Genomic DNA, 22,103 nt, shown 5'->3' with positions numbered 1-22,103 from the left:
TTTTAGCTCAGGCTATTTAGCCATTTCATAAAAAAAAAAAAAAAAAATAAACAGCCATTGAAAGATAATTTTCATTTTCCTGCCTGCTTTTTGGAAAGCTCACAAGGATCTAAATTTTTAGAGAAATTTTTGTATTTCCTGAAAGCTAGCTTGTTTCTTTCCTGTTGATTAACTCTGATCTTGACCACACTGTTTCAACCTATCTAGGCTGTAAAAATATATCTGGAAACTTGCTTTCCAGTTATATTGAAAAATACCACCTCGCTGAAGGAACTAATAAAAAACCCCAAACATTTGTTTGGTAAAATGAAAGATAGTGAGTATGGCAAAATGAGGATCGGTTCTATTTTATCCAGCCTGATGCACCTTAACCTTTAAAATCTAATGTGAAAGCAGTAATAGTATCAGCAAGAGAGTTAAAGTAAAAACATAAGTTTTGATTCACCCAGAATGCGGAAGTGGTTTAGTTATAAGATGCCAAAAAAACCCCAAAATATATGGCCTGTGTTTATGTAATCCACATCTCAAGGCACAAGAGGAATTTTTGGGAAAGTCTGGAGTAATGAATCTGCTTCCTCACTCTGTACAGTTCTCTGGGGTGCTACGTCCACAGGGGAGGTGGAATCAGCGCTCCTGGGTCTCGTCTGAAGGAGCACATTGTGCACTGCTTTTCACATGAGTAGCGTGAGCAGCTTTTCAGATGAACACCTGCTGCCTGATTTGGTTCCTCCACATTTGCAGAGAGCTCCTTCATTTGCTGGCTCACTCCAAAAATTACCCAAGAGCCAGTGTCAAGGTGCGGGACTAGCAACAAGCATCTGGAGGAATGCAGTCCTGTTCCCTCTCCTTTCCCATACAGCCACAAAAGAGGTGACAAAACAGAATCTTACACTGAAAAGCCAGTGCAGCCAGGGGAGCAGGATAAAATACTGAACTAATAAATTATGACATTCAGCTGGGAGGAAGGCTGTGTGAGATGATGGCACAACATGCTGAGCAGTGGGGAACTTGCTAGAGGTGAACTCATTTATACTCTTGCAGAGTAGAAGACTTCTCAGTTAACAAGTCCCAAAATAGTGTGCTGCAGTGCATAAAACAAGGTAGGGCTTGAAATAATTAGCCACAGATGACAGATGGCAACTCCTTTCTCTTTTTTTCCTTCCTTTCTTTTGCTGTAATATCAAGTTGATCAAAGAGCTGAGGATCGTTTGTTATTGTAGGAAAACTAAAAATATCTTGAAATATTCAGGCAAAATAAGTTCATTCAGGTATGAGCCAGTAGCTCTCATTGTTCCTGTTCAACAGCTTATACATGAGTCTATGTGTAGTAATAGTTTACCTCAGAATCTGAATTACATGTGCACAGCTGAGAATTTGGGTGTGTCCAGGCTTAGGAGTATTATTTAATCAAATTATTAAATCAAATTATTAATTCATTTAATTTAATTGTTTGCTTGTGTTAACAAACCAGTGATCTACTCTGCTGCCAGAAAGCCTTCCCAAAAGTGTCCGGAGCTCCCCTCTCTGGCATGTCACTTAAGCAATGTCATACAGCTGTGTGTGAGGGGAAACAAATGCTAAAGAACAGAGACTGCAGTGGAACTGATTGCACTGATGGCCACTGAAGGTGTCTGAACAGCCAAGAAAGAGCAGCATTACCTCCTGTGCTCTTTAGGGGTAATATGGGCACTTTTTTAAAGGCAAGCACCTATGGATTCAAGTTAGAGATACAACAGGAGCTTCTGTCTTGTATGACTTCTGTCACAAAAGAGGATCAGGATGCAACTGTAACGGATATAGTTAAAAGGAAAATTCAGTAATTTCCTCAAATAATGTAATATATAGTGCTTGTAATGGAAGAAAAACAATAGCATCTGGAGTTCCTCCCCTACCAGCAGTCCCATAGTAATTCTGTCTGACTGGTTCTAGAGCCAAAAGAGCATATTTAATTTTTTCAGCAGTTTAGCATGACCTTTCTGATGGAAAGTGTTAAGCCAACCCACCTAAATGAGTTCCTTGAGCCACACAAAGATGAATTTCAAATCAGAGGAAAGAGAAAAGGATTGGGAAAGGAAGAAAATAGAAAGGAATGAAATAGTTAAGGTGAGAATCTTAACCTAACCTCTGTCCGTTAACCTATGTCTGGATGTTTTATACCAAATAAAACAGGAACAAAATTCTATCCCTACTGCTAAAGCACATTTCTCTAGTATTCCCCTACCACACTTCCAACCTCAGTCCTTTAATAGAAAGAATAAGATCAATTTCAGATTGCTTCTGGGAAGTGGGCTTCACCCATTCTCATTACATTCCTATTACAAATAAACTGCACAATTCAGGAGGAACCACACTTCTGTTCCAGCACAGCTTGATCCAGATGAATCAGGGAAATAAACAGACAAAAACAAAAGTGAGAAAGGTTTAATAACACAATTAAAATATAACTTTATAAGCTTGTGAGCTGATGTGGCAGGCTGCTTTCAGTAATTTCCAGAGGGAGTGCTTATCCGTGACTACAAACCAAAGCAATCTAGGAGCTGGCCACTCAAAGCTGTAAGGAGAGCTACTGCGACTCAAGGCAGCCTGCTTAATCACCTGGAGAGCTCTCTTTAGCTTTCTAATCACATATTGAAGTCTACTTCTAATTTTGCTTCCTCAATTTTTCAATACCTTACTATTTTTTTCCCCTTTCTTATCACCTCTCAGTAGTCTGGATTCCCTAGCGAGATGCAGTGCAGACGGGTAGGATTCTGACAGACATTAAAAAGCAGACAACAACTGTCCAACAACTTCAAATAAGTTTCTGTCTGAGGCACTTCCCCTCCCCCCCATGGCCTGTGTTACATCAAGACGTATTTGTTGCAGTCTTTGCTGCTGGTTTTGCTATCCTTTCGAACCCTGCAACTTTACACTGTAACTCACCATTTCTGCTAGCCAAATATTTTATGAAAACTTATCAGCTTCTGGGAAGCCAGGAAATAGTGGCTTTTACAGAGGTGAATCTTCTTCCAGAGTCATGTGAAGAGCAGAGTCTGGGCAGCAAGCAGTGAAGATCCCTTAATCCCTAGGAAGGGTCAGGGTCATTATGACTCTGCTCTCTTGGACGAATGCTGTCTGAAGTTTGTCATGCCAGAAGTTACCTCCCTTCTCTCCCAGTTTCACCAGCTGATTCATTTCAGATATGTTCCAAGCACTAGGCAGCATTTAGACAATGCAGACAAAATGAAGTAGGGCATGAACACAAACAGAGTCCTTCATTATGGAAAAAAAATTAAACGTGCTTCCTACCTCTAGAGAATGAGCCAGAAAGCATGTATTCTTCCTGGAATCATAGGCTGGTTTTCTTCTTTTGGAACCATATTTTTCAGCTCTCCATCCCTTCATTTTCTAGCAATAAAGAGAAACAAATTGAACAGGAACAGTGCTTATTAAAACTTCTGTAGGATCACTTACTGAGCCTAAAGGTTTGCATTTAACCCACCAAGAGTCTACCTGCCAGAACTGAAAACAATTAGTTACCACTTTAAGGAGAGCCTAAAAGAGGCACTAGGAGGCAGCTTGGAAGAAGGCAGAGATTGCAGTAACAACTTCTGCTGCTTCCAATGTTTCCCTCTGCTTTAGTCACCTTTGAATTTGGGCACAAGACTCCTGCTGTTTCACTGTGCACTGCATTCATTTCTCACATACTCATGTATTTCACCTCAGAAGGGTCTCATAAGCAAAAATAGTCATCTCATTAATAGGAGACAGAAACACATTTGGAAGATTCCAGTTCCAAATCAAGTTAGCAGAAGTATTAAATCAATCCTCAGAGAGCTGGCTCAGCCCTTCAGTCTCTGCTCAGCCCTGCACCGAGCACGGGCTGGGGTTCCCAGTGACAGTGCACATCCTGGTTTGTAAGTCCACGTCCTTCCTTCTCCATGAGCTGCTCTGTAGCCTTGCTTAGTGCTCTGCACAATAACACACTCCCTGGTCACAGGTCTGGATTCTCACAGTTCATTTTCATTTGCCCTTTTGTATTTTTCAGTACACTGGAGGAATCAAAATTGTCTGCTGAAGAAACTTCATTTAAAGTAATCAAAACACCTCTAGTGTCTATTTTTGAAAGCTGTAATTTTATTCATGGTATTTATATTCAATCCATTCAGAGCCTTAGGTTATGGATAGCACCTTTAAATAAAGGAAAACCTGTATGTCTTTATTATGAGCTTATTTTAAAAACCGTGTCACATTTCACTGAAAATAATGGCATTCATTTAAGACAACTCAGTGCTGACAGATGGTCCTTTAAGGGTTTTTTGCATGTCAACACGTAACTGAATTTTCGTATCTTAATCACCTCATATTATTGTTAATACTGAATGCTCTTGTTGGATAGATGTGTCTGTGGGCTTCTGATATTCGTTATAGAAGTCACCCTTCTGCAATGAAAGACTGCCAGCTCATTATAACCAAACCATAATTCAGTTTTATTTTTAAGAGAAAAAAACCTCTTTTCTACCTCTTATGAACAAGGCTAGTACAGTTCAGACACATTTACCATATGATATATCTTGTCAGGTCTGAATTTTTAATTGTGTGAATTATGAAAGACTGAGGTACTCACATCCAAAGTAAAGAAAAGCTACTTTCCAAAATCCAGTGATATATCTGTTTTAAAGTAGCTATATCAAATCTACAGGTGCCTTGAACAGACTTTCATGCTAAGGATCTATAATAATAAATAAATAAAATAAATAAATAAATAAATAAATAATAAATAAAATAATAAGCACTTGGCATTCCAACTGCTAAACATCTCTTTCTTTTTTCCCACCTCCCTTCCAAATGACTCTCTAATTTTTCTGATAAAGGATCCCTCTTCTCTGGTTTAAATTCTGCCAGAATGCCTGGAACCTAAGAAAAGGACTCTGTTACTTGTGTTACGGGTCCATCAGTCATTTGGAAACTATCTGAGCTCCAGATTTGGATCACCCACACATTTGTTCTGAAACATATATATAGGCCTTCCTTCTCATAATCCAAACTCAGCTTCAAGTTGTTTATTTTGAAAAGAAGTACTTCAAAGAAAATTCAAATGGTTTAATACTTGCAATAAACTCCTCCAAAAGCTATCTGTCTAAATATGTTTATATATATATATATATCTCTACAGGAAAGAGAGATCTGCATACAATTTGACAGGCAAACTGTTCATACTCCAAAGTTTCAAATATTTAACAAACTTCTTCAAAAATAATGGAGAAATTTGGTGGATGTCCTGTAATGGAAAAAAAAATCCTGACAGACCATGGTAAAAATTTGAAACAAAAAATAGGTAAGCTGAACAAACGCTGTGTGAGCCTGAATTTATAGGAAAATGCCTATTGTAGAACATGGATACAAATTTGCCGAAGCAAATTTCTTTAAGTACAAATGAAGCTGCTGAATAAAGAGTGCAAGGGAATTGGGATTTGTGGACTTGACTCTGGGTCTGAGCTGCAGCATGTAATCTTTCTCCCCAATAAAATTTTAATTTCAAGTCTGTAGTTGGATTCTCAGGCTCTGGATCTTGACTTTGTATTTTTATCCCATCCCCCTCCTAATCAGATAAAGCAAGAGCAAGGTTAGACACAAAAACTGCAGACAAGGAAATTTTGGCATTAACCTTTTGAAACAGTGACCCTGAGCACGTAACACATAATCAAAACTTGATTAACATAGAAATCCAATTAAATTGGATTAATTAAAAATCTTTCATTAATCTAGAAAGCACTTGTGTTGGACCTCATTTCTCAACAACTACAGCTTGGAAAAAATGTTGTTGAGGGGTCAGATTCAATGTCACAACTGTCATCTCAAAGCTATGCTTTCTGAGATGGGGTTTGGGTGTCTTTCTTGCAACATGTCCACCTTGGGCAGCCTCCAGACCCATTCCAGAGTGGAATAAAATGTCTCATGTAATCCAGACCACCAGAAGTGGATCATCAAGAGCTGCTGGAGCCAAAATTCCTTGGTAGTCTCAAGATCAAGTTGACAACGCAGTCCAGCTCCATTGAGTAGTAACACAGAAGCACTGAGGACTTGCTGGCATCTCTGCCAGCTGTGAACAACCCCAGAGATTTCTGTCCCCAATTTCTGCTCCCTGGGGTGTGAGCTACAGGTCAGGAAGGTGTCTCCCAGAGTCTTGCCTCTTGCCTGGCTGATGATCTTCATCTCTGTGATCCAAAAATCAGAAACAAAACCAGGGGTGTGGATGGCTGCATTCCTTGAGCTAAAGAACCCATCTGTTGCAGAGATCCACAGCAGACTTACAGTGTTGGGAAAGTGCTTCCAGGAAAGCAAGGGCACAAAGCTGCCCCAGCCCCTATGGCTGCCTTCCATGTCTGTCATCAGTGGTTAAAGCTGGGTTGCCATGACTGGGTGCACATGTTCTCCCTTGGCCTTTCCCGGAGACCCTCTCCTGATCTTTATACTCTTTCACAGAAAGCACCCCTACAGGGTTGACTGTTATTGACCTTTCCCTAGATAAAACCCCACAGGGCAAAAGAAGAAAACTTTTTTTTTTTTTAATTCTGTTCAGAATATATTTTTAAACTTTTCCTCAGCACTCCCAAATTCCTGATCCTATGAAGTTTTATTTTAGAATGTGACACATCGCAGACATGAAGCAGATCTGATAAACATTTTAAAAGCATTTAGCGGTTCATTTTTGTGGACCCCCACACCATCTAAGCAAACAAGAAAGGCAATACTATTACCTCATCTCATACACACAGAACTGAGTCAGGAAGAGGGGGAGTTATCTGATGAGATGTGATTGTCTACATCTGAGATACTTGTCTAGATTTCCTTTGTAATTAACGGAAATGGGTACTTCCAGATTTGCGTCAACTCATCTAAAAGTAGGCTTCCAAAATAGGTCAGATTAATTTCATCCTGATAGTGCCTGCTCTTGACTAAGAACAGGAGCCAGAGCTGACCAGCAGTAGGCAAGCTCAGTCTTGCCTTAACTCTCTTGAGTGATACAGCCAGGTTCAAAACAGAGAACCAAACCCCAGTCCAGATTAGTTCCTTCTTACACGTTCTTTCTTTTGAGACAGGCTTTTTCCCCCAAAATGCTATTAGTTGTACTTAGGATTTCACAGCTACATTAAAATGTTCACTATATAAGAACCTTTGATATGGGTATTTTTCAGTATATTTGGCATGGGCATCTATCTTGCCTTTGTTTTGCATTCCTTTCACTGCTAATTTTCCTCCTAATACCATTAATCATTTTTTTTTCCACTCACTTCAGGAGCAGTGTGAAGGAATGTAATCAGTCCTTTCAGGGAGAATTTCCCTGGTTCAAAAAAAAAGGTTTTGCTCTGGCTTTAGACAACATTGCAGAATCATCTAAAACCAGAGCCCTGGGGTGGCAGGCAGACATGAAAGTGCTGCCGAAGCAGTTTGACCAGTGAGGTGAAGATATGTTGTTGCTGGAATACTCCACTGATGGGGCAGACCCATAGACATCAACTCTCATGGAGTAAAGGCTCAGGGAGCACCTGAACCTACCCTTTTTGTTGGCCACTTGAGGGTAGAAGGCTCTAGAAATCCTCTAGCCTCCAGGCAGCTGAACATCCCCAGCTTTGCATGCCAGCACTCCTTTGTCATAAGCCCATCTGCCAGGCAGATGAGCTGGCAGAAGATCAGACAGGTACAATGAAAACCTGCTTGTTTTCCAGCACACCTTCCCCAGAATAGGCCCTTATCTTGTGGCATCTCAGCTTTGTCTGAAATCCAGTGGGAATGTGGTCACCTGGAGCTTCTCCAGCCAGCACTACAGATTAACCCTGACCAACAGCTGCAGGCTGAGATAATGTTTGTGGGCACAAATTTCTGTGCAAATACATGTTTCATCTATTTTATACTTTTTTTGCGTATAAACAGAGCTAATCAGTGAAAATACTACTTTGGAAAGTTTAAAGACCAATTTTTAATAACCTTTAAAGTAGCTTCCCTTGAGAGGTTTTCTTTCACCAGTCTAAATATTTAATATTGTATTCACTGTCCTTGTTGTTAGAGAAATATTTTAATGAAGCAAAGTGGGTAATGACTTGCAAACCACTGATTGTCACAGGAGCAGTACATTAGAGATCATTAAAAGAAATAGACAACCACTTATGCTAAAGGTGGAATAATCTACAGGATTTTTGAGCCTGCCCTGTAATTCCATACTCCTTGAAGCTGTCAGAATTTTAGGAAGACCATAGGATCTATATTTTCTAAGACATAGCATTATCAGATTGCTAAGACATAACACTATCAGAATTTTATTTGCAAATAAGTCCTCTCATTTCTCCAGGCTGTACTTTTTCCCATGTATTTATTTTCTTAGTTTTACATATATATAAAACTAAAGAACCATGAGGATCAACACCCATAGAACATAAATTATGAATCAAAATACAGTGATTTACCAGCATTAAAAAAACCTGTGCAATGAACTTTTCTAATTAACTGGTATGTGACAAGCAGAAAAAAAGTTCAGCTAATTTATGGAGTTGGTTGGTTTGTAGAGAAGGGAACATGCTAAATGGTTGACTTTGTGACTCCATATTTTGACTTTTTATCTTTTCCCTCTTTTCAACTCTAGTTAAATTACCACTATCAAATTTACAGTGATAAAGAGCAAAATTTATCCCTCCTCGTGAAAGCCTCAGATTAGTAGAACAAAAAACACAGCAAAGCATAAGGAATGAGAATCCAAGCATGTCATTATGTGATGACATGGGAAGATAATGGTTAGGGGAAGGTTTTCAGAAAAAGAACATCTGTTTCTTGAGATATGAAAAAAAAAACCCCAAACAACAAAACAAACAAAAATCTCATTAAATACCTTAGATTAGCACAAAACAAAAATTGAGGCTCTGATCCTGTTATTAGAGATGCAGAATTTGATATATTGCATCCTCTTCTTCTTTCTGCTGTGTCACTCGCTTTGCCTTTGCTTTTTAGATGCTTGTTCATATAGAACCAATATCAAGAGAAAACAACAGGGTTTACCTCCAACCAATAATGTATCTAGATAAGGCTCAAATCATGCAGAAATAAAAGCCATCTTGGGAATCCTGGGAAATCTGCTCTCAGTGTTAGAGCTATCAGTACCCTTTCAATGGCTGCAGTCTAAGATTTGGGAAAATTTCCCAATTGTGCCATTCATGAGCATAAGTTTCATTGTGCCATTGCTTAAAGTTAGCTGTCTTTCCAGACTTGCTTGACTCAAGACAGATATTAAAGCAGATGATTTAACACTTTCCCAGCTGTGGTCTTTTCTCTCTCTCTTTCTTTTTTCTTCTTCCATGAAAGTGACTATAAGATTTTGCCATTCAGCATATTCTTGTCAGAACATAATTTCTTTCCTTCTAAAAGTTTTGCCTTTCCATCTAATAACTTGTGTTTTAGTAAGGACTCACTGTTATGCATCTACTATTGTATCTTAAATAATCCCATCATAAATCAGGGATTATTTCCTATCTAAAAATTATATGTCCTCTTGAAAACAATTAGCTGTTTTAACATGTATCAGGTGAATCAAAGTACACAGTGAGGAGGGGTTCTCCTAGGGTTGGGAGAGTTTAAAAATGTCACCCCATCTTTCCAGCTTGGGTGGAAACGAATAAAACTTTTTCAGAATTATGGTTTGCTGGTTGGGAATAACTTTGATCTTTGAAGCTGCCTGAGTTTTGCCTTAATCAGTGGAGTTTTTCTTTTTTTGAACAAAGTTACAGCTATGGTTTACTACCCAAAACATCACATGGAAGAGTCCATGTGTGTAGACTTTCAGTAAAGCTCATTAGAATAGTCTTTATTTTAATGGATTGAATAATCTCATTCTGAAAGCAAAGAATTCAAGAATACAAATACTTCAAAATGAACTTCAAGGGAAAAAGTGAGTTGGAAGTTTATGCTTCTAGTACAAGCTTCAGCCTGCCAAAACCTACAAAACTGTCGAGATCTGAATCTAAAAACACATTTCAGCATCTCAGACCAGCACTGCCTTCCACCTCAGGATCAAGCTTTACACAGAACTCGGATTTTTAACCCCAAGTATCCCCACATAGGCATGTCTAGGCACACAGGTCTATGCAGAAGCAACTTCATTTGAGGAGTCAGGAGTTTTGCTCCTGCTTATTCTTCTCACAACTGAGACCCAAAGCAAGAATTACCTACATGAGGAAGCAGAAAACAAAGTTATTGGAGGTGATTAACTTTCCCCATTTTCTTCTTTTATTAAGCAGTCTCCAGCTGTTATTAACTTAAACACTCCTGGCATTACCATTATATTTGTACCCCAATAGCTCCTCTTCCTCCCAAAGGTTATGCTCCCTGTGTCCAGAACTTCCCAGTGAAGCAGGATGCTCTAGCCTTCCTTGATCTGGCTTAACTTGCATTAACTGCACTTGCCCAGCAGCCTCAGCCTGGGCATTTTTATTCAAAATCATAGCTGGAGGACCTACTGTCTACTTTTCGTGCAAATCCTAGTGATTAGATTTTTAGAGCAGCAGAAAACTTGAGATCATATCTCTTTTCACTCGAAACAATTTTGACACTGTAACTGCCACTTCACAGAAGAAAATCCAAGTTGCCATGCTACAGGAAGGAAAACTGACCACTCTTCTTTCCCAAGATAAGCAGATGAGTAGCAAGAACAGGCCAGAAGCAGAGCAAGTGAAAGGCGGTATGATGTGGTAACATCATCAATGAGGACATGTAGAAATGAGCAGCATGGGTTCTCAGTTCCCTAGATAACTTCAGAGTTTAATTCACAAAGTGAAATATAAAAATTAAATGGTTATATTAAGTGGAGCTGCATTAAATATCTGAATTAGAATATATTATTTTAAGAGACTATAACTACAAGTGGTAATCTAAGTATAGCTGTAACCACGCAATACATGCAATTGAAATAGAGCACTGTTGACAAAACCTTAGGCTGTTTCCTAGCTCAAAGCTGCATGGATCAAGCAAGCAGCAATTGTAAGGCTTTTGCATTAACTTACTGAGCTCCTACCATAGCTTGAAGAGGAGAAGCCAGTCATGCTGTAGACAGCTCAGATAAGTGTTCCTTGAAGATTGACATGTTGTTCCCACCTCTCTTGTCTAATTAAAGATCCAAAATATTATTCTACTGCAGCTGATGGCGTTACTCACTTGACATCAAAGGGAATCAAGATTTGCCATTCATTTATGAAGAATTATTTTTACCATAGGATTAAAAAAAACCAAAACAATTCACAATGCATCCCATGGTAGCACTTTGTGTCTAGGTGATGGCAGATCCCAGTTCCATAGTGCCTCAGGGGTCCCACCTGGAGCCAAGTGATCAGCTCCATACTGAGGTTGCTGTATCTGAACCAAGTTACATTCATCTCCAGAGATCCAGCTCTGGCAGGAATCCCATCCTGCTGTTCAACTGGCAAAAATGTGAGAAGACTGAGGAGCTTACAAACTAAATAGACAAGGATACAAAAGTCTCCATTGTGCAGATAAGAATTGAGGCGCATGCAGAGTGGGTCACCTGAGTCTCCTGCTTTGTTTTGTTTAAGACCATAAGTGAAGATGCTTTACAATAAGTTCTTTAGTGAAAAAAACTGTGAAAAATTAGGGGTTACACCTGGGTCTGGAAAGTCCTGGCTCCCAAATAAGTGGGGGAAAAAGGGAAAGATCTACAACCTTACAGTTGTGATATTATTAATTGATTACCATTCTCCAAACGAGATGCTGAACAATAAGATCTCTAGCATCTCTGTGGCAGTGATTGGGGTGGAAATGGAATCAAACAAGACAAAAGTTTCTTCCTCCACATAATTTTAATTTGGATTTTAGATAAGGAAATATTTTTGGTCGTTTATTTAGAGTTGCTGCTCTATAGAGACCTGCTACTTCCGTCATAGTATGGTAAGATAAATCTAAATGGAAGTCCTATGTGAAACCAAACACTAGAGCGTGTTTTGTATTTTAATGAAGATTCTTTCACAACATATTCCATTCTGGATAATGAGATAGTAGCAATAAATGCACCAGAAAGGACAGATGGAAGATAGTCAGCTGTCTGAATCCGAAGATTTTCAAAGTGCAGTAAACAGATTATTAAGCACACTTTTCTGGCTTGAGGCCAAGCTATACTCTAGGGAACTAGTCAAAGAGTGGATCATGAAAAGCTTTTTGGGAGCAGCTAAATTCTACAGCTGTGGTCTTTGTTTTTCTAGTACTTTGCAAGAACAGAAGGGGGAATTACGAAAGCGCCTATCGTACACTACCCATAAGCTGGAAATGCTTGAAACGGAGTTTGATTCTACACGTCAGTATCTTGAAATAGAATTGAGACGTGCTCAGGAGGAACTTGAAAAAGTAACTGAAAAACTGAGAAGGTTAGTAATGAACTTTTTGAAATAAACAGAGTTATTAGAATTTTAAAAGTGGCTGTATTAAAGACATATGTTAAGTAAAAACAAATATAGTCACAAACGTGTAATTTATTATTTATTGATTACACATCGTGTTTCATATTTAATATATAGATTTCATTTACCTGAGTATATATTACATGCCACATGCAGTTATTTATCTGTGATATGTAAAATGTCTCTGTACCAAAAGCAAATATGTTAATAGAAATACACCTATATATGTGCATATATGGCATTATTTATGTATAAACACACATGTGGGGTAGTGCCGCATGGCATTACACATACAAAGGTTAAAAACACACTACATATATATATATTATTTATACTCTAGATATACAGATAAATCTTTTTTAAATGACTTTGCTCATTTTCTTTGTTTAGACTTCTTTGCATTCATACAAGAGAATAGAATTTGGGTCTCCATCACTCAAAGCTGAGACTATGTTCAATTCAAATAATATTAAGGCATTTTGCATTATAGTATAGCAAATAATTTCCTTTTTAGCCTCAAGCAGAATGGGATGATGGTGAAAAGCTATTATTTAAAACTGTTGTAGCTGTGGTACCTTGCTGTTGCAAATCAGGGACCTAGGTAGTGCTAATGATAGATTATGTTAAGCAAGCAGTCCTGACATTAATGGCACTGATGAAAATGGTCTGTGGACTTAGCCTAAAATTTATCATTGATTCTTAATATCCATTTTTTCATTTGTTTTCAAAACTTCTGAAACTAGAATTATCCACTTATGCAGGAATGTATTTGCATGTCTTGTGAGACTTTCCTAAACTGATATCTTAATGGAACTATTTGGTTAATTCATTGGATGACTCAAAACTAAATTCAGAATAAATCATTCCAGGGCAATACCTAAGGAAATATTTTTCATTCCTTGCAGAAGGCAAAAGCCAAACCAAAACAATGTCAAAAACCACCAATAAACAGAGTCAACCAAACCATTTTATGCAAATTTCAAACAGAATGAGTCTGTAAGATCTCAATTTAGGAAACATTCTAGTGTGGTCTTATAACTTAAATGCTTCTCTAACTGGGGATGTTTCTCAAAACGAAACTAAAATATGCAGGTGTTGTGATGAGTTTGAAATCTACACACATCTATCAAGAGCAGTCTGGAGGTTCTCTATATAGTTTTCTTGTCAACAATATTTTTCCTATCTTTTCACTTAGAGCAGAGTCACTGAAAGTAACTTCATTCTTGATGTAGTTTCGCTTCAATACATTCCAGGACAGGGAACACTGGTACTCTTTTCTCTTGAAGCATGAATTTGTGCAGCTGCCATAAAGCAGCAGAGGGGCTGACCATCCCACTCTTGTTAAAACAGAGGGGCTTCCTAGTCAGTAGAAAGCCTCTTATCAATTTCACTGGGCATTAATGAGTCAAGCACCCTTTGAAACTCAGGCCAGGGTCTCACAGCCAAGTCTAGAACTCATACTAGAACATTACTTTAGCGGAACTGACTTTCCAATATTCTAATGGAACATTGTACCATATTACAAAGAAAACTTATATTAAAAATTATGTTTCAGGCAGGTGATTACTCCCCTGAAGACATATCATAATGGAAGCCAAAAATGTTTTACGAGGTGAGCTTTAAAAATGTTTCTATTGAGAATAGCAAGGCATCCTGCAAGTTGAACATCTAGATTTGTCAACCTGGAGAAGGGTAATGTCTGAAAAAAACCTGTCATCCAAAAGCATGTCAGCAACATGTCACAGAGGAAAATCAATGTGAGGAAAACAAAGTATAATTAGTTTCAATTATGTGCCTCTTCCTTTATTCACTGCACAGGGAGAGAAATTCAACCCCTCATAAATAAATAGGCCCTGTGTAGCAAGATCCCACTTGTACACTGGAGAACATTTCTGTTATTAAATTTCTGTTTCTGTAAAGTGTAAATTTTTTTCCAAGAGGCTGAATGAATACCTTTTCTAATCCTTTCTGAAAGTCTTTGTCTTAATTTACCCAGAATTGCCTGTGTTGTTGCTAGGCCTCCCTACTTTTACCCAAGAGAAGGAGTCATTTTTGTGTCTCAAGGGTCAAGTTTTCAAACTCTCTACAAACATTTAGAGATGGCTTCTTTCTTTTTTCTCAGTGGGAGAACAGCGCTGACTAGATTTGAAAATAATGACTGTAAAGCATATGTTCAGCTTTGAAAAGTGACTGAAGAGATAGGGGATTTCATATACCTCAGAGTGGTCCCTTATCTGACATGGTCAGCATAGCTTTTATAAGTTGAAATCTAAAAAAATATCAAAAACCAAGCTTGGAACCACATCTGGACTCCAAAGTTCACGCTGGGTTTTTTCCTTGAGGCTCTACCCTGGGTAACAACTTGGCGAGGTCCCCATCCTATCCTTTAACAGAAAGTTATTTTAAGACATGAGAAGTAAACCCATAAAAGGCTATATTTAGCACTGAGATTAGCCCACACAGATAATTGTATCACCAAAAGCAAGGCATTTCACAGACTGAAGGGGTGTTCTGAACAGGAATCCGGGAGGAAAAACTATTGTTTTCATAAGGATGTTGGTATAACTTGTGATAACAGAGAGAGAAAAGTTTTTTGAAGAAGTTACTCTTTCAAGAGTCACTTTTCAAAGCTAACTGCACTCTAGGAGAAATTCTCTTCTTTAAAGAAAGTCAGCCCAAGACTAAGTTTTACTTTAGATTTATTTCATGGCCTTAAGAGGGCTTGAGATTGAGTGGAAGCAGAGAAATAGAGGCTTTTGCAGACTTCCTCTTCAGTGGTCTGCAGTCTTAGGGAGGAGTGTGTTGTCTGGTGTGTTGGAGCACAGACACCTGATACATTCAATATGGTCAGAATATTTTTAATTAGGCCCCAATTTGTTCAAGAATCGAAATATTTGTTTAATGGATGCATGTATGTGCACCTGAAGTTACATGAGCATCTCCTAATGACATGAACAACACAAAAATACATCAACAAATGATAATAGGTTATCAAGCCACATGACTTTATCCTTATAGCAGTTTTGCAGGATAGTGAAGCCTACCCTTCATTTTCTTTTCAAAGAAGCCAGATTTACAAGGTTAAAATATTTCATACTTCACAATGTTCAGGCTATCTGGGTGTATTTTTTTCTGCAAACAAGGTTAAGTTACCATTTGGTCACCTGATCATTTTCAAATTTGAACTTTCCCTGCTCTTTATTTCCCCTTCCCTTTATCTTACAGTTTTGCCCGAAGACTGATCTGACTCTGTTCCTCTTTTATCCCTTTAACACTTTCTTCCATGTACTTCTGGGTCCATTTCTCTCCTTGCCACCTACATTTGCTGACACTTCTTTTGGCACAGTGAATTTCCAATTTGGGGTTTATGCCTATATGTGCATGTGTATGTGCTTGTGTATGTGTGTATGTGTTTGTGCTTATTTTGACTACCTTTGCATACTGTTCTCAATAGAAACACTTTTTGAAGCTCAGCTTCCTACTTTCTGTGGATTTTTTTTAGATTGGATTTGACTGTACTGGGAGGTGGTCATTTTCTCAGTGCAAAATGAATGTGCTAGAGAACTAGAGTTTGTGGGTTACTTTCTCCTAAACATACAACAGGCAAAAATTTGATGGGCAAAGGCAAAAGAAGTTATAAAGAGAGAAGGAGATTGTGAAAAACTTGAAAAACCTTCTAACACCATCTATGGCATGGAAGCATTGTCATTAAAAAACAATTAATAATAGTTAACCTTTTGGTCATTCATATCAAGAGAAAAAGTGACAACAGAAGCTGAGGAACAAACCCATTGTTACCATAAGTGAGTCTATCCAAGCAGTAATCACTGCTGGTTTTATTCATGGTCTCAAAGTTATGGACAAGGAACCTTCAGGGTCTCCCTTGAGCTGTCCACATCAGTAACCACTGCAGAACAGCCTGTGGTACAGGGACACCTAGAAAAGCCCTGAAGGAAATTTCTTCTTCCCTTTACTTTCAGGAAGTTATGCAAGTGCTTTTGAACACATGCAAACTTTTAGGGAATTGCAGGTGCTAACTGTTTAAATCAGTTTTTACACCACCTCCACTTGAACCACAAACTTCCTGGGTGCCAAGCAAGTTTAATCTGTTCTATTTCGCTTTACTAGACAAAAAATGTAGACCACAACAAAGAAGATGCCAGGGCACTTTAGGGCTCAGCCAGAAGGCACTATTTTATTTCCCAAAATCCTTTCTTCCTGCACCATGGCATGCATCCTTACCAGCAAAACAAAATATTTGTGCTAACTGCAGGCAAAGCCATTTTAATCCTCCTTGTATCAAGATCATCTCTGCTTTCTCCTGTGCCACAAAAAGCTGGGTACAGAGTACCCTGAGATTTGTCTTCGTTGTGTTGTCAGTTAAATGGCTGGGAAAATCCCAAGTAAACCTAGAGCTGCACAAGCCAATGTCTATAGTGAGGCTTAGTGGTAAATGCTGTGAGGAGCATGGACAATGCAGAGAATTGTAAACTTGAGTCAATCCTTTAAGTCACCTGGACACAAGCATAATGGCACTATGAGAATTGGTGAGTATTGACCAAGTCTCACAGTACAAGTCTCAGAGGTTTTCAGCCCATTTGGGTCACCACCTCAGCAAACACTGTTTACCACAGACCCTCCTCTGTGGAAGTCTCTGCTCAGCCGCTCTGTAAAATGTAGGCAACATTGAGACTTCCCCCAGGCTTGCAATGCATATTGGAAATGGCTGATGATTCTGGGCTGACCCTTGGTACCCCGAGGAGGTTCACCCATGGGGATGTTATTATTTATATCCACAGAGCAGATGTCCTTGGCACAGACATCCCCTCTCAGGTCCGTGCAGCAGATGTTATTTCACTGCTGGGAGGCCCAGCCAGAGCTCTGCATCCCTCAAGAGGGGCACTGCAAGCCACTGGCCTGCCCTGGATGGAGAATTCTGATCATTTAACTGGAAAGAAAATCTCCATGGCAACAGAATCTGGGAGAAGCATCACGTTGCCAGGAAGGGGTGGGCTGGACCCTTTGATTCGAAGCTATGGCATGTTTGGAAAACAGACCTTCATTCTAATTTCAACAGCCACTCCTAACCAAATGACAAACCAAAGAGACTTCTTTAATCCCAGTCCCATCCTGATAACCACAGAAACTACACCCGGATCCAGACTTCTGAAAGGAAGTGCGTTCTGCTGTATAAATGTGTATTACATCTGAGTTCACTCTTACAGTGAAAACACTTGCACATTACGTAAAATCTCCTCACTGCTGAAAATACTTTGACCTATTGATCAGTACAGATATATAGATTTGTTCAGACAAAATTTTCAACCCTGAGCTTCTAATATTTGCTTTACATTTGTTATACATCTTGCTGAGGTGATGGGTGCTAATGAACAAGGAGCTATCCTCCTTAGGTTCTGTGAAGAGAAAGCTACTACCAAAATGCCAATGTTTTTCCCACAGCCTGTGGGAAAATCTTTTCCCACAGGCTTGTTCACTACCATACCAAGGTTACCATCTAAGTAACCTAAAGATGTGCAGGCTGAAACTTTTCTTTGGTGTGTTGCTCTGGAATAAGCAGGGAAGCCTCATTTTGAGAGTTCATTCAGTCCCTAAGTGCTGATAAAAATAAATACCCATCTTTTCCCAGCTAAGGTATCTAAATATACTTCCTGAAAAAATAAGCAACTCCTTGAACTCCTGTTGAAAGAAGAAATATTCTCTTCTAAGTCACATGTTGATGCCCACATGTTGCTACAGTCATCAGGATTCTGCTGCAATTTCACAATAAATCTTTTATTTTTGTGCTGCCTAAGCCTACAGCTCAAGCTTCCTCTCTGACATACTATTCTTGAGCCTGATGTAAAACTATAATTACCTTGTGCAAGTTCCTAGGCTGTAATGTGTGTCTGCACACAAGTGCAGAACAACCAACATATCTTCACTTCCTGCTGGAATTTGCTGCTAAATATAGTAAGCAAATATGACAAAGAAGTTTGCTTAGGAAGCAGATGGTAATTGCATTTCAAAGGCAACCACTGACTGGTAACAGGAGTGATAAGCAAATAGAATTCAAGTAGTGCAAGCCAAGGTTTTGTACTGATGTGAAAATACAGGTAAAAAACAACATGAAAAGCAATGCATTCAGTTACATGATATCATCTTTGTTTTAGGATACAAAACAATTACCTAGCCTTACAAAGAATTAATCAGGATCTGGAGGATAAGCTTTACAGAATGGTAAGTTATCATAAGTGCTTTTTAAAAAAAAAATATATATTAAATGTGGTTTTATGGTTCTTAAGTCATTGGAAAAACATGTATGTAGCTGTCACAAAAAAAAGTCAAGTTCTAAAAGCAGAGACGCTTAGAAAAGATATCATGTGAAGAGCTCAAGCTGTGTACAATGACATAACAAAATTTAAATAGAGATTGCCTTGACTGATGATCTAGCTGAGTAAATTGTACCTTTAAAATAATTCTGGTAAATTTAGTTAATAACTTTATGGGTTTTAAATATTTATGTTTTCATTAAGTATCAAATTTAAGGTAATCCAAGGTTTTCTCATGTTTCTTAGATGCTTCTACTCAGCCTTTTTTTTAAGTGATTTAAGAGCTTGGATGGTCTGAATTAAATTCTTTTGTAACTATCAATCTCAGCATATTAATTTACAATCTGCATGTGTCTGCCACCACAATGTCAGTGTCACTGTCATGGGCCAATTAATAACCAAGAGAGGAAAACACTGCAGCCTTTGTGGGCTCCACATTGCAAGACACAGCACCACTGATTCCAAATAGCTTGAAGATGTCAAAAAGAAATGGCAATGCCATTGGTCCCCTGGCTTGTTGCTAATGCTGCTGGGACATTGTGCTCACTGGTAGGAGTACAATTACAAAGGAATGTGAAGATAATGTTTAGAGAGGAAAGAATGACAGTTTTGAATTTCCGAAGATCTTAGGTAGCAATTGCATGGATGAGCAGCTTGAAATGGGGGGAACGGTTTATTGTGGATTTTGAGAGAGTATGGACTATAGTAACATACAGGACAGGCACCAGCCTTTACTAATAAACAAATTTTTGAAAATGCCATGGTTCTTATCTCAGAATCCTATTTCAATAGCTAACAATGAATAGGGGACTGAGCTTTTGCAACTGGCTAACAACAGAGCAAAGTTACAGCTGGGTTGTAGCTGACATTTGTTCATAAATAAATGTTTAAAGACTGTAAAAGCGTAAATAATGTTTGGCCTCGGGTTATTGCTTTTTTTACCCACTCTTCTTTTGTCGCTTTTTCTTTTTGCCCAAACCACTTGAGGATTTTGCCCAAATCACTTCATCTGTAGCCCAACATTTATTAACCTATGTGCCACAAAAGATAAATAAAGTAGAGTCATTTGGGCTGGTAAATGAAATAATAATATTAGAAACACAGAAAGGACTCCAGAAAATCCATGTGTTTTTATCAGGTATTTCAGATCAGAGCAAAGAATTTTTAAACTGTTGTTTCAGCATCCAGTTAAATCCTTGAGAAATTATTTCAGAGCACAGCACAGAAAGATGTAAAACCAGTCCTTTGGAGCACTGTGCCTTTCTTTATCCCACTAATATGACAGTCACTGAAGATAGCTTTAGAGGCTTGGAGAAGATCAGTCAGGCTCTGCACACCACTTAACTCCAGACTGCTTCGCTTTCTGAAATATTGAAACTGAAGACACAAAACAAATGTAAACTAGAAACTCTATTAAAAGGAAAAAGATGAAGAAGAAAGTACCATATCTGATTTAGATAAGTCAAACCTTTTGATTTTCAGGGTGCTCCAAAAGCCCTCAATACTTCAGAGACAGTTGAATTGAACAACAGCTGGTCTGGTTATTCAACAGCTATGGTGGGCTCTTGGATACCTTTCTCTCCCTTTCCTGCTTAGGAGGAACAGCTGTGTGTACTGTTTTGTTTTGTTTAGTTTGTCATTCTAAAATCAAGCACTTCTGATTTCTCTACCCTTATACAAATCCAAATATATAAACCATGTGTTTACTTCCTCCTTCTCTCCCCTACCCCATCCCTTTGTACACACACATGTATATACACACTCACACTTACACAGGTTTTGACTATTTAGTGGGCTCAAATTCAACAAGTAGGAGAAGAAAGACACCCAGGCAGTGGTCCCTTGCTCCCCTTGTAGACAACATGGGATGCTCCCAGGAGATGAGTTACTCCCTGCCCTAACAGGTGACCCACAGTTCCCCCTCTCCCAGTGACTGGTCCTTCTCATCACAACTTATCTAGGAGTTCATTGTGGCTCCCTCTTCTAACATTTCTTGGTGTCCTGAATGTTAAAGCCTTTCATGCCTGCTATTGGTATAAGAGATGTAAAAGAATAATCATTAATTCATCAGGAGTCACAGAAAAGAAGCTGATGTAGCAGTTACTTTTCTTCTAGGCTCTGCTTCCTTTTGGGTGATAATCTATAAAATATTAAAAAATATTTGAAAGCACACTTCTGATCACAGCAAATGGTATCCAGCTGAAACCTCTGTCACATCAGAAGTGGAAGTATAAATATAAAATATAAACCATGGTGTCTGATTTGGCTAAGAGCTAAAAAATGCAATCCTGAAATCAGGGGAGAGCTTGCTGTAATAAACTGGGCAAGACAACACATGGAACAGTAGAGGAATGTGGCACAGAGTTAAAGTTCTGCTGTCACTCCTCATAAAACTATTGTTCTTACCACAGTAAGTGTCTTCAGCTGGAGAAGATTTCTTTGGTTTTGTAAGCACTGGTTAAGAAGTGGAATATACAGGCTGTCTTCCTAAATAATTAATCTTTATAACTCTTTTCTCCATTAAGATGTGTGAAAAGACTAGGCAGAGTCCTCACATTTTGCACTGCAATTCCATCAAAGCACTGTTTAATCAAACAACTTTTTATAATATTTAGTTCCAGTTGTAATCAGTTATCTTCACTTACCTTTACACTTGTTTGATTTTCTGGAGCATGCTCTGCCATGGTCCTGCTGCTCACAAACAGCAATTACAAGTAGATTATGCAAGTCACCCCAAACACATGGTAAGAAATCCTTTATATGATCTCAATCCAGTTGTATTCTCCATATGATCCTGTCTGGAATTAAACAACATATTTTAAAAAGCTTTTGAAGTTTTAAGGCTTTTGGCTGCAGTTAGTTCTGTAGATTTACCTTTAATGCCTTAAGCCAGATTTTTAATAGTATCCTCTTTTGGGAAGAACTGAAGCCTAATAATAGCTGCTTAATAAAACCAACTGCTAATGAAAATTACACCCATTTCTCCTCCCCCATCTGCATTTTGAATGTTCTTGAAAACATGATCACAGAAATCCAGCTGCAAAGAGCTCAGGAGACCTTATTATCCAGAAACACCCCAAAATATGTCATTTTTACACAGTTTGAACAGACTGCTGGATGGTATCAGCTCTGGTTCCCACCTCTGCAAAGCCAGCACCGGCCCTCTGCACAAAGTGCATTATACATTTTATCATCTGTCAAGGTGAAAACTCTTACATTTTTTCAATAAAAATGTACAAAGTTTACAGCTAAATTTTACCATAGAACTTTTGCAATATTACACATCACAGCCTGATTTTTCATTCACATTAAGGCAGACTGGGAGTGCGACTCTGCCATAAAG

The 22,103-nt window shown here is 38.5% G+C and overlaps 1 protein-coding gene across 7 annotated transcripts in view; it reads left to right on the top strand.

Annotated features, from left to right (window-relative positions):
- The window catches only part of BEGAIN (brain enriched guanylate kinase associated), a 158,828-nt gene that overhangs the window by 86,747 nt on the left and 49,978 nt on the right, over window positions 1-22,103 (top strand). For 6 of the 7 annotated variants that reach the window (XM_042047750.1, XM_042047749.1, XM_042047752.1 and 3 more), the window contains 3 exons: window positions 12,237-12,398; window positions 13,987-14,043; window positions 18,602-18,668. In XM_042047750.1, the coding sequence (XP_041903684.1) occupies window positions 12,237-12,398; window positions 13,987-14,043; window positions 18,602-18,668 (286 nt within the window). The remainder of the gene's footprint in view (window positions 1-12,236; window positions 12,399-13,986; window positions 14,044-18,601; window positions 18,669-22,103) is intronic. The other variant, XM_042047751.1, reaches the window with a different exon arrangement.

The sequence above is a fragment of the Corvus kubaryi genome, unplaced genomic scaffold, assembly GCF_017639235.1.
Source record: "Corvus kubaryi isolate FWS band 111438036 unplaced genomic scaffold, C.kubaryi_AGA036_p1.0 66, whole genome shotgun sequence".
NCBI lineage: Eukaryota > Metazoa > Chordata > Aves > Passeriformes > Corvidae > Corvus > Corvus kubaryi.
The sequence above is the reverse complement of the archived record's forward strand: the minus strand, read 5'-3'. Positions and strand labels throughout refer to the sequence as shown.